At 35.6% G+C, this 17,595-nt stretch overlaps 1 protein-coding gene across 7 annotated transcripts in view; it reads left to right on the top strand.

Moving 5' to 3' along the window:
* The window catches only part of Tinag (tubulointerstitial nephritis antigen), a 90,738-nt gene that overhangs the window by 31,479 nt on the left and 41,664 nt on the right, over positions 1-17,595 (top strand). For 4 of the 7 annotated variants that reach the window (XM_074081888.1, XM_074081887.1, XM_074081884.1 and 1 more), the window contains exons 6-9: positions 2,477-2,627; positions 4,642-4,822; positions 6,540-6,585; positions 10,239-10,362. In XM_074081888.1, the coding sequence (XP_073937989.1) occupies positions 2,477-2,627; positions 4,642-4,822; positions 6,540-6,585; positions 10,239-10,362 (502 nt within the window). Of the gene's footprint in view, positions 1-2,476; positions 2,628-4,641; positions 4,823-6,539; positions 6,586-10,238; positions 10,363-15,810; positions 16,007-17,595 lie in introns of all 7 variants that reach the window. The other 3 variants (XR_012450613.1, XM_074081890.1, XM_074081889.1) reach the window with 3 other exon arrangements.

Here is a 17,595-nt window from a genome sequence, read left to right as displayed (position 1 = left end):
ATTGTCCAACTATTTTATTCACCAGACCAACAGACAGAATGTTTTCAACACTTTTGTAGTTTCAGAAGACACAGTTTTTATATCCTGTGAAATAAGTATGGTAAGTCAAGTCCATTCTTTTTGTGTGTATGTTTATAAAAAGAAAATAATAAACTAAGCTCTCCAAAAGATCTAGAATGTTGTGTCAGGAAATAGTAGTTAAAAATGGGGAAAACATATTCATGAGGTAAATGAAACACTACAAAATGGAATAAATATGCCACTTGAAAACATGAATATGAATAAATAAAATTCAAACTGTTTGTGAGAAGCTGAAGAATTGAGGGTGTTCAGAATGGGAGTCATTTTGAGGAAAAAAAATAAAATAAACATGGAAAATAATAGAGGAGTTCTCAGAGCTAATGCCCAATATGAGCTTTCAAAAAGGGAATAGAAAATGATTGGCAGAGCCTAGCCTTTTTAAAATCTTCTGACCTTTCCAAAATATTTCAAGTGAATTTGGATCAAGTTCTCACTGACATCCGGAAATGTCTATACCAGTAAGGACATCTTATTGCACAACACTAGGATTTAAAACACTTGTCCTTAGATGAAATCTAGATTCGTGAAGCTGGAAAAGATCCTGGAGGTCACCTTTTTCAATCCTCTAGCTTTATAAAGGGGCCACAATGGTGGTGGTGGTGGGGGTGACTCACCTGAAGCCAAAAGTTGAGATGTGTCAGAAATGATCCTATATGCCAGGTTTCCAACTCCTTGGCTACTGTTGTCTCCATGTTGTAAAAATATTTGTGGATGATAAAAATTATACTAATATTTAGAAAAAATTATGCTTGACCCTGATCCTTGTTCTCAATGTCAAAGCACCAAAGGATTTCTGTTTTCTTTTATGAAGTAGGGAATTGTTCTCCAGAGAATATCAGAGGCGGTGGGATAACGCTCCTGAGAAGCGTATCCTAGTAAAACAAAGACAGAAATCGACAAGGAAGAGGAAGGTTGCAGATCTAACATATATTAAGCATCTAAAACATGCCGAAAGTGTACATATCCTATAGTTACATAAAAAACTATATGGAGATACATATGCACATGGGTTGTTTTAAAATGAATTATTTTAGAAAAATTCCAAGTTAGCACCAGGAGGAGGTCCAGTGAGCAGAAAATTTTGATGAGAAAAAAACAGTAACTTCCACTGACAAAAAAGAATGGGTAGAAGAAAAGGTATGACTTTACAGAATAAAATAATCTCCTGGGTTTAGCCTGATATTAGACATTAAAACTGAGTGTTCTACATACTCAACAGCAAAAACATCTCCTATTGGAATGGCACCCACCTACTCTTTTCATGGTCTCATCATTCACAGAAGTTTATCATGAAGCCATGGTGAAGTGATGGCATGTATAGACCTCTGCTTCTGGTTGAAACATTTCCCAATCTGCTATCCTGTGAAAACAGATCTGTATGTCTCACTTCTTGTTTGTCATTGTGATTTTAATGCTGCCATGCTTGTAGCCATGTGAACGCAAATGTGTTGAGGGAAGGAATGACTTTACTGTAACATTAATGCTAGGGAATTAGAGAGGAATAGAAGGTTCAATCGTTAAAGGTTAATTTGTGAGCATATATATATATTAATATTCATTAGTATAGTTATGACAGTTAATAGCAATTGTTATAACTGTGTTAATGTACATAACATTGCAAGTCATAATTACATATATAGCTATATATAGCATATACATAATTACATTTTTAGCTGAACATAACTATTATATGTAACTAATAATATTAATACTAATTGTAATAGTTAATGATACATATAAAAATAACTACTAATATACTCACTATTGCATATATACACCTATAAAAGGTGAATTCCTTATCTATTGAAGTAAGATTAAGATAGTGATTTTTAACCATATTATAAGCATGAAAGTAGCCATGCAACTTTAGATTTGCTTAAGATAGAATCATAATAGTCTGAATTAGCTGAAGTATGGTCTCCTGGGTGGTTAAATTAAATACTAACCTAAAAATCAAAAGTTCAGTTTATTCTAATATATCAAATTACCATGATAAATTTTCAATAAATATTTCTATGATCAGTTTTCTTGATTTCTCCAGCTTACTTGCATTCATTTAAAAGTATATCTGCCCATAACTATAGGAAAGACACTGCTCTGTGTGCAGGGGATGGAAACATAAGCAATGTATGGTTCTTGCCCTAAAGAAAATATACCACTTGACCAGTTTTTTAATGAAAAAGAGTTCAGAAGTATATAGAACATAAAAAGAATAAGAATCTAGAAAGTCTTTAAATCCAATAAGTTAGTGGAGTAATATCCATATAAATTATAAATTATACTATAAGTTATGGCTGAAATTACAACACAGTTGAATTGACTAGAACACATAAATATATCATTGACATTTGACCATGTGTCATTTGAATAGTAACCAATATTCTAATTGAAACAGGTGTGGCAGCAGATCGAATAGCAATTCAGTCCAATGGCCGATACACAGCCAATCTGTCCCCTCAGAATTTGATCTCTTGCTGTGCCAAGAAAGGTCATGGATGCAGCGGTGGAAGCATTGACAGGGCTTGGTGGTTCCTGAGAAAACGTGGGTAAATAAGCTTCTCCATGTGTGTTTTTAGGGTTCTCATGAGTTCTGCCTCAAGTCAAAATGTGGAAAAAATTATAAATGTCACCTTAAAATCTACACTATGCTTGGTACTTACTGACATTACAGGGCATTGGAAATAATTATTGAATAATTCATATTTTTCCAGATAAATTAATATGAGAGCTCAAGTAAATGGGTCCCCAGAGTGGATAAAGTAATCAATGTTGCTGATACCTTCCTTGTACCTTTTGGTTTCCTAGGTTCATGAATAGACAATACCAGGAAAATCAGATTAAAAACAAGAAGAACAAAATCAAGAAATAATTTACTTTGCCTCAACTCATCAGTATCATTAATTGCTCCCATCCCATTTGATGAAAATTGTCAGGCTGTATATTTCCTTACTGTCATATACCCTGATACCAACACAGCACCTCCTAAGAGCTAATCTACAAGCGGGTTATTTGTCTCAGGAAACTGCAGCTGACAACCACAGCTGTACAACATGTCTTATTTGTTCTTTCACCTTCTACTCCTTACTCTGGGTCTGCTATAGAGCAGTTAGGTGCTATGAAAGCAAAAGAATGTCAGACATTGATGGTGGTAATTTCACTTTTTCGTAGTTTTTGCCTAATAAAGTATTACTTTGAATAGGCAATTTGATCTAAAATCTTCCTGTTAGAGTATTGTTTGGTTGTCTTCTATTTTATATTACTAAAAAACAAAAGCTCCTTAGGACTTAAGAATATAAATTATTATTGAGACCCAACTGAATCTCTTTATGTTAGTTTTCTTGAGCTTCCATAACAAACTACAGAGATGGTATGGATTAAACAATAGACACCATGTTCTGTAGACTGTAAAATCCAAGCTAAAGGTGCTGGTGAGTCAGATCCTGGTAAGGGTTCTTTTCCTGGGTTGCAGGTGGCCTCCTCCTCACACTGTCCTCAGATGGTACAGAGCTCTAGTGAACCTCTTCTTCTTGTAAGGCACTAATCCTATCAATAGGAGCCCTATTCTCATGACCTCCTTTGAACCTAGTCATCACCCAAAGACCCAAACTCAAATCTATTGTACAGGCATTAGAGTTTCAGTGTATGAATTTCAGATTGGCACAACTCAGTTTATAGCACTCAACATTTAATACAAATGTAGCATATTTATTGTAAGATTAAAAAATGTTTAGATATTTTTAATGCCTTTGCTTTCATCAGGTCTTGCCCTGATGCTGATAGTCTATTGGATATGGTTACATTTTCTTGAACTAATTTTAATGGATACTTCTATGGCCATTTCAGCATTAAATATCCATATAACCTAATTATGTGGCTTTATGTCCCTTATTATTTACCTTGATATTCAATAGGTTGTTAGGTTTGTAGCCAAATAATTTGTTGTACTTTGCTTTGTTCAGTTTCAAAATCAGAAATCAAAATATTTTAAAATCTTCTTTATAATGTATACATCTGATAACTTTCTACCTTAGTAACTTTCATATTATACATGTAGCATTCTATTTTTCCCAAAGTATCCTGAACCATGGACATAGAATCTTCAAAACTGCTTAATGAAAATGTCAATAAAACGAAAAAGCCAACCTTAATTCTAAAACTTGTAAATTTATCAGGCTCTCTCTTCTGTGAATAATTGACATTTTCCTATTTAATTTGGCTCTTTCCCATCATTATTACATATGCAAGTTGAAGGAGTCCTTCCCTTATTAATATTACCACAGACTTTATTGATGACCATATTCATCCTCAGGACATTCAATACTAAAGATAGCATCACTTATTAAAGGGAATTGAAGTAAGACTTAAAAACTCATAATGAAGAAATCATAGGAGGAGGAATATAATGCATCGAGCTGCCATGTTATAATCAGGTGATATTTTAAGGTTATGCATGCAGGTAACCAGCATAATTTGTAAGTGTTTAGTCAGTAAAATTGAATATAGACAGGATATTATAGCACTTTCCTAAATATTACCTTTTTTTTTGCTTATTCCTCTTAGACTGGTATCTCATGCTTGCTATCCACTTTTCAAGGACCAAAATGCCACCAATAATATCTGTGCCATGGCAAGTTGGTCAGATGGGCGGGGAAAACGGCATGCCACAAAGCCCTGTCCCAATAACATAGAGAAATCCAACAGGATCTACCAATGTTCTCCTCCATACAGAGTCTCTTCCAATGTAAGTCTAAATAGTAAGAATGGCAATGACTGACATTCTCAAACACATATAGCTGCTGTTATTAATGCTACTTAAAAACCATGTAAAGCTGTTACAGTCCAAATTAAATATTGTGTTTTCAGATATAATTTTTAAAATTTTCTTGAAGTGTCCTTTAAAGAATTTCCAACTTGGATAAGATCTCTAATCTTTTATTAGCAGTATAAAGGATTTGTTTAAATTAAAGTGCCCAAAATAGTTTCTAAATTATGTTTTATAATGTGTATGTGTGGATTTTTTTCTTTTCTTTTTCTTTTTTTTTTTTTTTTTTGGTGTGAACTCAGGACTTCACACTTGCAAAGCAGCCGTTCTACCACTTGAGCCACATCTCCAGTCCATTTTTGCTCTGGTTATTTTGGTGATGGGGTCTCACGAACTATTTGCCCAGGCTGGCCTCAGACCATGACTCTCCTGATCTCAACCTCCCAAGTAGCTAGGATTACAGGTGTGAGCCACCAGCACCTGGCTTGAACTAGACATTGGAAAGCTATGATGCTGACATTTTTGTGTAGTAGCTCCTTTTATCAAGATTTTTGCTTGACTCCACAAAATAATTGAAGTGGACACAGCTATAAAGGAAAAGAGTTCCTTAGGGTCCAGTTAATCATAGTAAAAGTCTGGGCAAATTTTACTCTTGTCATGTCAGTGTTAGCCAGTCTCAATTTCAAAATATACAAATCTTTTGTGACTCCTGGTTATCTGCAGAATGCAGTCCAGCATTTTTACCACAGCACATAGGCCTTTCAAAAGCTGTTTGTTCTGTTACTTTTACAGATTCATGTCCTGCCTGCCTTTGACTCACTCCTCTGCCTTCCCACAAATGCTTCCGATACATAAAACTGGTCTCTGTTCTCGAGCTCCACCACACTCTTTCATGCTTCTCTTAAGTAGAGATAATTCCTCAGACCCAAATGTTTACCCTACCATTCCATCTGTGCAATGTCACACAATAGTCAAGGCCTAGGGCAAAACTTTATCTTCTCTGTGAAGTTTTCCTTGGCTCCTAAGTGGGATTTATTCCTCATTTTTGTTTGCATCAATACCACTTTATGCTTAGCCTTATAACAGAAGTTATTATAGAATAATGAAATTAGTTGTTTCATTTTGTGACTACATTCTGAAGATATAAATACCTTGAGGATAGAAGCAGTGTTAATATTTGTTTCTATCATGGTTTCTAATACCTCATGCTCAGTGTATACAGAAGGAAGGAAGAAATAAATGAATGACTTCCTGCCTCTCTACGGATGGCAACACTGAGTGTCAACATAGAAATACGTATATTCAAGCTACTGAGGAACTTCACCAAGCAGTCATTTGGGATAGTACTTGTAACCAGAAGATTGGAGGTGCCACTAATCTCCACTGATTAAATGTTTTAACTTACCTTGATTATTTTTGTCACCATAGAAAGTTATTACAGTCTCTTTCCATTCCAAAATTATTAGTGACAAAAACCAATGAAACAAATGGACACATGTTACCTTTAGCAATTCTCAGTGTGCTATTTCACATATCAGTATTTCAATGCATAGTTAAGAGTGAATTGCAAATGGCCACATCACAGTGGATTATATAATACTTAAGTTGATTGTATGACAGTTAATATCGGACACCAAACATTAGGCTTAGTACATCTGATATTAATGATGATACACATTGCCACTTTTCATCCCAGGAAACTGAGATAATGAGAGAAATCATGCAAAATGGACCAGTTCAAGGTAAGCTTGATGAAATATGCTTTTGTTTTACTCACTCCTTTAATAAACAACATAACATTGACCTCATGTAAAAAGTGTTTAATAAAAAAAAAACAACACTTATTGTAAGAATTTTCAGAAGGGTTCAACTGTTCTAAAATCAGTGCCATTGCAGAGGATTTGCTCAGTTTGTCACATGACTAGCTGCCATTTTACCTTAAGATAGTCACTTATAACTTGAACTTTTAAATATTAATGGCACATTTGAGGAAAGCTTAAGTCTTTTCAAAGTCATCTGGACCAACAGGCTATCACACATGGAATGCCAAGAGATTAATTTAATCTTCATGCATTTGATCATGCGTAGGAATCATATACAAGGTTAGATACTTTTGGTTTTAGAGGATTAAGTAATAGATTGGAAAAATTGAGGATTAATAATAGGAAAAGATGATAGATTCCTTTTTCTGTTCGTTCAGGAAAAATCAAATAAGCCAGTGTGAGTTCTGTGTTGTACAAAAGGTTTCAAGTTTGACCAAATGTGCTATTGGTAGTAAACTAATAGTAAATAACAAAACTAAACATGACTTGCTATATAGAGAAGTTTGATTTTTTAAGATATTATCTGTGATAATATTTCTCTTTATTTATTGAATTTTATTTTGTACTAATGACATGAGTAAGGATAAATTCACAGAATATATTTCCTGTATAAACACTGTCTTGAAGTGCTTGGGAACACAAATCCAATGAAGCATAAAATATGAATTCAGTTTGTAGACACTGAAGGATGCCAAATATCTTAGCAATGCAGAGGAATATGAGATAAGTCAAAATTAAATTTAAAACATTTGATAGATGTACTTGAGGAATTATTGGCAAGTTTTTCTTTTTTGTCCTTCTGAATGTTGATCTAATTTATATTGGTTTAGTACATTGCAAGAATCGTGGATTTTATAATTATGTTGAAATCATTTTATTTACTGAGAAATCAAAGCATGTATGCCTTGAATTTATTTTTTTAAATCCTGTAACATTACACAAAATCTGAAACAAGTGAAAGGAAGCATTTTTGTCCTTACAGCTACATAATTTGTTGGCTGTTACAAGACTGCAGGGCCTTATGTCTAATTTTACATGTGATTCATTGAGTGGTGTTTTTATGAGAACTTTGAAGGAGTCAAGACAATTGAACTCAAGGCTAAGCTCAAAATTTCAACAGTGGCACCTGCTACTTAAGTGACCTCTGGTAATTTATTTAACATTTCTGAATCTCCACATCCCTGTATTACCATTTCAAGGGCTCTCTCTCTCTCTCTCTTTCTTCTCTCCCCTCCTTCCTGCCTTTTTCCTTCTCTGTCTTCAATCAAAATCAATTTGGATCTTAATTATTTAAAAGTTAAGAACACCTTATGCTTACTTTCTGCCCATGCATTGAATTTTCATGAATTTCACATAATGCATCAAAAATAAAGAGAAAAAACTTCAAAGCAATAAAAAAGGCAAATTATTCAAAGCTCATTTATCAAGGACTTGTTGAGATGCTGCTTCCTGCCAGTTAGAGCCAGGGCCAAGACAGCAAAACTGAAGGCAGCTACCTCTTGTTCTCATGTATGCTGCAATTCTATATAACAAGCATACTGCAGCTTTCTAGAAGAGCATAACTGCACAGTGGTTGTCTATATAGCTATATGTTTATAGGGTTTTCAAGTCTGGTTTGGCCCCAGAGACTGAAGGAAGAAGCCAGCTTTGAATTAGTTGTGATTGCTTCTCGTCCTTTTATTTAGTTGGCAGTGTTTTTCTGCAATGAAGAATATGTTTTATTCATGGTGCTTTAGAGCAGAGCTGAATCTTAAGAATGAAGGAGTCAATGGTTCTGTAGACAAAAAAATCACTAGAAACATCTTCGCATTTTTGTGAATGGATAGAATGCTGTTTGGCTCTTGCTGTAGATGAAATTTGATTATCTGTTTATTGTTGCCTGGTCTAATACACAGCGGTTCCCCCGTCTCAGTATAAAAGAGTGTCAAAGGAATAGAATGCTGAATAGATAACACTGTGCATTCTTCTGAAATCTGTAGAATTAAAAATAAGCACAGGTGATGAAAAGAGGACAAAAGCAGAAACCTGCATGAAGAACAGTTATATAAATTCTTAAAGTCCTATGGGAATGTGTTTTAGAGTAGGTAAAGAAGATTTAGCCTCTTTTGAGACTATGTGAACATTAAAAACATGGAATGAAAAGTGTTAATATTAAAAATCTATATTTAACTTTGGAGTATAAGCTTCATTTCAGAATCTAACAAATGCTAGTGACCTTAGTTCCTTTTTTATTTAAAATTCATGTCAAACAAAAATAGGTAAGCATTACTGTAGTTCTTAAGGTATAAATACCTAATTCCAATTTTTAAAATCTTCAGTTCATGTTTTCTGGGAGACAAGGGTGAAGTCATTGCCTCAAATTGCCCAAGGCTTCCTCAAAGCACCACACAATGCAGAAAAGGAGTAATCTAGGTGAGGGAAGGAAGGAAAGCTTTATGAAGTATAAACTCTCCTTTCAAAGACTACAGCACTGACTTAGCTCTCCAGAGCTGGGAAGATGAAATCCCGTCAAAGTGTATTCTTTTGCCAAGGGTTTTCCTTTTATTCAAACTCAGCAAAAAATGGTTTGTATTTATTCATAAAGATTAAGGATAATTGTCTTATGCTTGGTTTGCAAGGGTCACCTTTCTCTGCTAACTGACTTGGGATTTTAAGAGGGCTGTGGTAAAGTTCAAAGTTAGTGGAGAAACTGCGCAAGTAACACAGTCCTTGCCGTAAGGGGCTTGGCTCACTTGTTAGCAATAGTGTCATGGTTGATTAAGACTAGAATGACATTCTAAAGTTATAATGTGTTCCTAAGCAATGTTCTAGACAGCTAAAAACTTGTGTTTATAAGAGAATTAGAAAATGCTGTAATGGATGAAATTAAATAGGATGGAAAATTAGGCTGACTTGCACAACCTCTGCTTAGATTTAACTCCTTATAATTTTATTCTCTATTCTGGGAGAATTTCTTTCTCTCCTTTCTTTTTACTTTTTTAAATTATTGTTGTGCTGGGTGGACTGGTACATTGTAGCATTTACAAAAGTTCTTGCAATGTATCAGATATATCATATTTGAATTCACCCCCTCTTCTGCTCTCTTTCATCTCTGGAAGAATTTCCAGAGACTTTTTAAAAATTTTATTTTCTCGTTTTTGCATTTACTTTTGCTGGTTTGAGATAAAGATAGCTATATAAGGAGGTTCTTTATGTTGCTTCCATGCATATATGTATTAAAACCCAAATTGGTTCATCTCTACCAGATTGTGGCCTTTGCCAGTTTAAGATTACTATATTCACTCCTCTATGGTGAGCACATCAACCACATTAAAGTTTTAGGTTTCCTTCCCTTTCCCTATTCCTCCCATGCACCTTCTCCCCTTAGCGTGTGACCCATGTCCGATAATATTACTGCATTTGTTTTAGGTCTATAATCTGCATATGAGGGAGAACTTGTGATTTTTGTCCTTCTGAGCCTGGCTAAATTCGCTTAAGATGATGTTCTCATTCGCAGGTAAATGGATGGAGCTAGAGACTTTTAAAGATGATTTTTTAAAAACTGCCATTTGTCCTGTTGGGTTTTGTTTTAGCCGTAATGCAGGTCCATGAGGATTTCTTCCATTACAAGGCAGGAATATACAGGCATGTTGCAAGCACCAATGAAGAATCAGAAAAGTATCGAAAACTACGGACCCATGCCGTCAAACTCACGGGGTAAAGCAGTTTCTTCAAATCTTCATTAATGGGAAGACATTTTTGTTTTTTCATTTTTGGAAAATGAAACTGAAAATAAGAATATTCAGTTTGTTTAGGTACCAGAAGACTCCTTTGTAGGAGAGATTCTGACACAAATTTAAAATTTATCGAACCCTTGACTCTATTTTGCATAATTTAAAGGGGTGGTGAAGGCTAACTCAGTGTGCTGGGAGAAATGGTCATTTCTTGCCTCTCACTTACTTGTGAATATGTCCTTAAGAATATGTTCTAAAGACAAAAGAAATATGTTATCAAAATGGCATTGACAGGTGACATAATCAAAGGAGAGGTAAAAGTCCAAAGTGTACTATGATTTGTAGACAAGATCTTGCTGGAATTACAAATTGTAGAGATTGAACAAGAGGAGATGGAAAGGTTACCTCTAATTCAAGGTTAGGCTGTGTTATATTTGTGTGAAAATAAAATAAATTATATTGATCAAATTTGGAAGTAAAATGTACTCATCTATATGAGGCATGTGCAGATTTTTTTGGTGGTTGTGTTTCCATAGCACGTAATTTCACAAATCAGCCCTTTTCTCACCACTCTTCCTAGCTCCTTCTTAACTGCACTCTGAGTGTGCCTGGTTTGTGAGCTCTTTCTCAACTTGTCTCACTCCAGTTTTTCACCTGTAACGGTAAATAACTTCATTACTATTCAATATATCTTTTCTGAAAAAATTTATTGAGCCTGTACAAATTGTTAACCTCCATCCAAATTGTTAACCTCCTCCCTGCAGATCCTGGAAAACTCTCTGGCTGAAATCTAAGGTATAGAGAAGTTATTCTGTCAAATGTGTCTTGAATCATCATCTTTATTTAATATGCTAATATTTCAGTTATGAAATCATCTTTTCTTGGAATCTAAGTTACCACTGATTCTATGACTTGTCTTGATTCAGGGAAAATGAAATTGTATGCAACATAGAATTGAGAAATGTGGCATTTAATGTTAATACAGGATATTGATGAACTCCAGATAGGAAAAAACTATACATAGGGAAAGTGACCACTTCTGTATAATTTCACCATCCAGAGATAACCTCTCCTGAAATTTTAGAATATTCTTGCATATCTTCTAGATGTACAGCAGCTAAGTAAGAGAGAGACAGGCAGAGAGACAGACACACACACATACACACAAACACACATGCAGAGAGAGAGAGAGGGAAAGCAAAGGAAATTTTCATAGGAAAATGATACAGTATAGTACTTAAAATTTTGTGAAAAGGAAAATATTGTTAATGTTTTCCTTAGCAATAATGTAAATTATACATTTCTAAATTATTAAGCACAATAAAAATGTCAGTTTTTCATCATTCTTTAAACCCCGGGTGTATCCCCTTTCCATTTTAACAGATTTAGTCCACATGGTCTTGGTTACTCAGCAACACTCTACATCGGAGGCCTCTGGCAAGCCTATTGTTCTGCTGCTTTTGGTTTATATAGAACAAGATGCTTGTAGTAATCTAAGAAAGAAAATGTATCACTTTTTATAGACTGCAGATATGCTTACCAATAAAAACCTAAAAAGAAGATAGTTAAAAAAACATACTAATGCTTAAAAAAACCATTTTCAACATGACTGTTAATAAAGCATCAGATTAAATTTCTGTCTCTCTCAGGTTAATTCAGGCTCATTTTATTGAATATAATATAAACAAATTTGATGGAAGATTATGGAAATTATGTACTTTTTGATTCTTCAACAAAGAGATACTATTTCCTAAAAGGACCCTTTATAGTTAAAATATATTTAGATATATTTTATTTTTAGAAAATTCATGCTTATAAGCATATAAACTTCTTTGAATCTACATTTAACATCTCTTATTTCCTTGAATAATTTTTAACCCATAATTTTCACTTGCCTTTTCCTGCGTTCTTTTTAAAAATTTAATCTCAGCTATGCTATTTCACTCTCAGATTAGCATTTCTTATTTTTCCAGTCCATACCCTCTACTCTTCTTCCTCCCAACAGTTCTTCTGACGCTTGCAATGGATTATTTTATTCAACTTGGCCACTATTTAACTGACTCTCCTTGCCCTGATGCCCACGTTCTTTCTTATTTCATTAAAATTCCATGGTGAATCTTTACAACCAATCTTTCACATGGACTCTGGATTCTTTTGTCCCTTGCTTTGACTCATCATATTACCTTGGCAAAACCCTCAATTCCAGTTCAGTTCAAATTATTCTGTTCTGTACTTGCAATTGTGCATCTGAACATGGCTGGAAAAACCATGCAACTATGCTGGTTTCACTTTAATTTATAATGACAATTTTCAAGTAGATGTCTAATACAACCGGTAATCATGTTCTGAATTCCTATTCTGCTTATTCTCCCACTCTTCAGATGACTATCTCAAACTTGTCATTTTTCCTCGAATCCCCAGTACCTCCCTTCTTGCTCTTAGATGATAACCTTGTGTTCTACTTCACTGAACAGATCGAAGTAATCAGAAAAGCCTTCCTGGCGTTACAATACCACCTGTCATAAGCACTCTTCATTACTCCTTTTTCCATGGCTTGCCTAATTGAACCATCCATGCTCCTGTCTAAATTCCCCTTCTTGTATCATACACCCCAAACCTTCTCAACTATTCAAAAATACACCACAGGTAATTTTCTCTTTTCCTTCTTTGTGATCAATTTTATTTCTGCTGTTGTTGCTCAGGTTTTATTAATAAAACTCTTTTCTCTTGATTCCGCTTCTTCTACAACTCATTTGTGTTCTTTTTCTCTTTCTAGCAAACAACTTGCAAGACTTACCTGCACTCTTTCTTCAATATTTCTCCAGTTCTTTCTTAAATCTTACCACTCACATTTTCACTCAGTTCCTCTTCTGAAATATACTTATTTCAAGGTTGTCAATGGCATCCACCCTGTTAAATTCATTGTTCTGATTCCAAACCTGCCCACTCGCTCCATTTGATTTTTTCATGTCTAGCTAAAACTTTGTAACTTTTTCTCTGTTACTGCACTTATATACTTCACTTGTATACCAGACTGAGGCCTTGGTCCTCCCCTCCCTGTTTTATTCTCACTCATTCTTTGGTGAGCTCATCAGTCCTTTAATCACCAGATAAAAGCTGTTATCAACTAATTATATTTTCAGCCCAGACCTCTCCCTTGACCTCTAGACACATACATTTTGTGGTCTACTTAACCTCACTCCTTGGATAGGCTTTATTTAGAAAGTAGATGCTTCAAACTCAGCACTTCTGACACTTGAACTCCTGAGTTCTCCTTTTAGCCCTTACTAAACAGCATCAGTTTTTTCCATCTGGTTGATGGCATCTCCATACTTGCATATGCCGTGACTGGAAACCCTGGAATCACCCTCTCTTCTCTCCTTACAACTCAGTTTCAATGTCTGTTGCAAACTCGACTCTCTTAGCCACTTTTCACTCTCTGAACCTCCACTCCCCTTCCCTGAGTGACCATTACCCATTGTTTTGTGCCTGAATTACTGAAGTTGCTTTGCATAGGTCTCCCTGCCTTTACTTTTGCCTCTAACAGTCTATTTTCAACATAAAAACCAAGGTTTTCCTTTAGCTCATTGTCAGATCTTGTCCCTCCCTTGCTCACAACCCTACAATGATTTCTCTTTCCCCTAGAATAAATGTCAAGGCCTTTACAATGGTCTCTGTGATCTGGGGGCTCCCCTGTTTCTATTTTCATTCCAACAACTTTCTGATCTCAACTTATACACCCCTGTTCCTTGCCCTTCTCGCTGTACTGGTGCTTTATTTATCAGGAACACACCCCTCCGAGCCTTTCGCAGCTCAGCCTGCAAAACACTCTTCTAACACATATCCAGTTCCTCAGTTGCTGTACCTCCACCTAGTCTCTGCTCAGACCTTCCTTCTCAGTATGGCCTCCCTGAGTGTTCTTTTAATCTACTTGCCCTCTACTCCAGTAATCCTGACCACGTTATGTGTTCTATTTTTCTAAATTTTCATATAATATTCTCTTATAGTGTGCAGCTAAGTTGGATTTTCGTGTTGACTATGTTTTACCCATGTCTGCTTTTATAATGTAGTTCCAGGACAGCATAGGTTTTTGTGGGATCATCTAGTGCAGTGCACATTTAATGTTTTTTTTTTCTATATCAAATGAATTCTCTTTATATATATATATGTAATTATGTACTTAAATAAAAGTGGTACTGGGGAGGAGTTGAACTCATGGCCTTGCACTTGCTAGGCAGGTACTCTATCACTTGAGCCACATCCCACCCTATGAATTACCTTCAGCTTATGTTCTGTGCTAGTCCTCCTTTGTTGTAACTAATCTTTAAATGGGGAGCTAGTTGTTTAAAAACGGAGCATGGAGAAGTTGGAGGAGAGAGCAGAGCTAAGGCATTCCCCAGCTTTGGTTCAAGTTTGTAAATGTTGGTCCCAAGCTCACCCACTCAATACTTTCTTGTGTCCTGGAAGTGTGTCTGGCCTTAGTCTGTGGCTCAGAAGGCTTGTTGGGATGTATAATGAATCCTTCGCAGGCCTGTGTTACTGTGGGCTACTCTTTGCTGTCTTTCTCATCACCTTGCTTTGACTTTCAGTCATCACTGGCTGGGAATTCAGCAGCCCACGTGGCTTCTAGTGTGACTTCTTTTTCAGCTGACCTCCCATGAGAAGGAAATGGGGTGTGATTGCCACAGCTTGCAATCATAAAGCCCTATTATTAAGACCTCAGGAGTATTTATTGAGGATCTTAGATATTTCCAATGAGAGGGTTCCCAAGTTCAGATCTAGAATAGGGAGGGAGGCTCGCAGGGAGTGCTGCTCTCAGAATCTAGTTTTATTTAGTACAGCACAAAATGAATTTCTGTTATTTCTTAAAGTTATGATTATGGCTGCTCGCTTGGTTCACTAAAGATAGCAAAAGGGTATGGATGTTTTCAAGTTTGTTTTGTTTTCTTGATTTTTAGTTGTCTATGATTTTTAGGAAGACAAATGGAATTTGACTTCCTCACACTATGTTATTCTACTGTCATTTTCTATCAGTTCAGAAGTCATATCTTCTAATCTTTTTCCTATCTATGTTTCATGATTTTTTGGGGAGGGGGCAGTGCTGGTGTTTGAACTCAGGGCCTTGCACTTGCTATTCAAATGCTCTGTCACTTGAACCCCACCCAGCCCTTTTTGCTTTGTTTACAGATTGGGTTTTGCGCTTTTTGCTTAGGCTGACCTCTGACCACAATCCTCCTACTTCTGCCTCCCAAGTATCTTGGATTACAGGCATGTGCCACCACCCCTGGTTTGTTTTTTGAGGTAGGATCTCACTCATTTTTTGCCCAGGCTGGCTTCAAACTGGAATCCTCCCATCTGTGCCTCCAGAGTACCTGGGATTATAGGTGTGAGCCACCATACCTGACTCATGATCATATTTTGTCTTCTCCAGTGGCATCCTTGATCTGGCAAAATTTCCTCACATTAGATGGTGGATATGATTTTTTTATCATGCCAAGAACTCTGAAAATGCCAAAGTTGACATGGAGCTTCCCGGGACCTTTTGGAACTCAGCACTTATCATGTCTTCCATTCAGTCATTCTACTCATGTTTTCTTCACTCTGTGCTAGTGTGTATTCATGCAGAGGTAGGAAAAGTTATAAATGTGTAACCATTTAATCATGCCACTACTGTTTGTATATTCCCCATGTCCTGTGCATCATTCGCAGTGGTGTTTACTTCCACAAGCACCTAGAAAACTGAGAACTTAGTGACAATTAACAAGGCAAATTACATAGAGGAAATAGATCTATTTTTCACAAATATTTTAGGTCACCTGGGCCTTGTTTGGTGTCCAGAAGCAGGAGATTTTAATACATTTCTCCACCAGTAATTCCTTATTTGGTAATTACAACATTCAGGAAATTAATGCACCAGTGAATTAGAGGGTGATCAAATAGCTCATGTAAATTAATGTCCCTTTTCAAAGAGCTTAATATACTTCTGTGATACACCTAACAAATTCATCTCAGCAGATCGTTTGCTGCCCTTTCTGAAGAAGACAAAGCTAGTAGATAATAACTTATTTGAAGAAATGAATTTGAATTTATATCAAGTACCCAGCACTGAAGGATGAAAAGAGGATTAACATGCAGTCTCATTTTTTAAAGAGTTTAGAGAAACAGGCAGATACATTGACAACAGATTCCAGCATAAGGTGATAAGTACTGTACACTCCCACCCAGGAGCACAGGATTGTGTTAGGGAGGGAAAACTTGTAACACCTCTGTTCTTTTTGTCACTCCTTTCTCTTCTGTTTCCAAAGCCACTGTTCATCCATATTATGGATGTTATAGTTATAAAAAACATTTAGTTGATTAAAAATACCACATATTTGGAGGGATGGCATTATTTCATATGCTAATAATAGAAGAAAATATTATGGATTAATGTAAAAGCTCCTTTGATTGTAAGATGGATCCAAATTTTAGAAATGTTAAAATGTTAAAAAAAAGTTGTCTTACAATCAACAAAATATGTTTTCAGTGTTACAGTGCTATTCCACACTCCTGCCATCCTGTGTTTCCATCTACCACAGGCTCCAAGCTTTCTTTAACTTCCAAGTTTGCATTTATTTTGCATATGATTCTCAAGAATCACTGATAGAATTCAACTGACTAAATTCAGCAGTCAAAATTTTAGCAAATTAAGGGAGATAATTAGGTAAACATTGACTTTTCTTTGTATTAACTTTTCTATTTGTAGAACAGAATTGTATGGACACTATAGTCCATTACACCAAAATAAATAATAAAATAATTTTAAGACATATTTTGGCATGTTAAATAATGCCTTATGTGGAACTCCATTTATTCAGCAAATATCTATTGAGTATCTGTGTCAGATATGGTCTTAGGTGCAGTGGATATATTTCTGAATAAAATAGAAAAAGGCCTTGGTCCACAATAAACTTATTTTCTACCAATTGAAGCTAGGAAAATAATAAAATTATATTTTATAAAAACCAGAGGGCTTTGGGGGGAGAGGTACTTGGGTTTGAATTCAGGGCTTCATACTTGCTAAGCAGGGGCTGGACTGCTTGAGATAGAGTCTTGCTTTTTACCGAGGCTGGCCTGGGCCACAATCTTCCTATTTTCAGCTTCCCACCTACCTGGGATAACAGGTGGGCATCACTATGCCCAGCTTTTTCCCATTGAGATGGGATCTTGCAAACTT

This window comes from Castor canadensis, chromosome 8 (genome assembly GCF_047511655.1).
Source record: "Castor canadensis chromosome 8, mCasCan1.hap1v2, whole genome shotgun sequence".
In the NCBI taxonomy this organism is placed as follows: domain Eukaryota; kingdom Metazoa; phylum Chordata; class Mammalia; order Rodentia; family Castoridae; genus Castor; species Castor canadensis.
The sequence above is the reverse complement of the archived record's forward strand: the minus strand, read 5'-3'. Positions and strand labels throughout refer to the sequence as shown.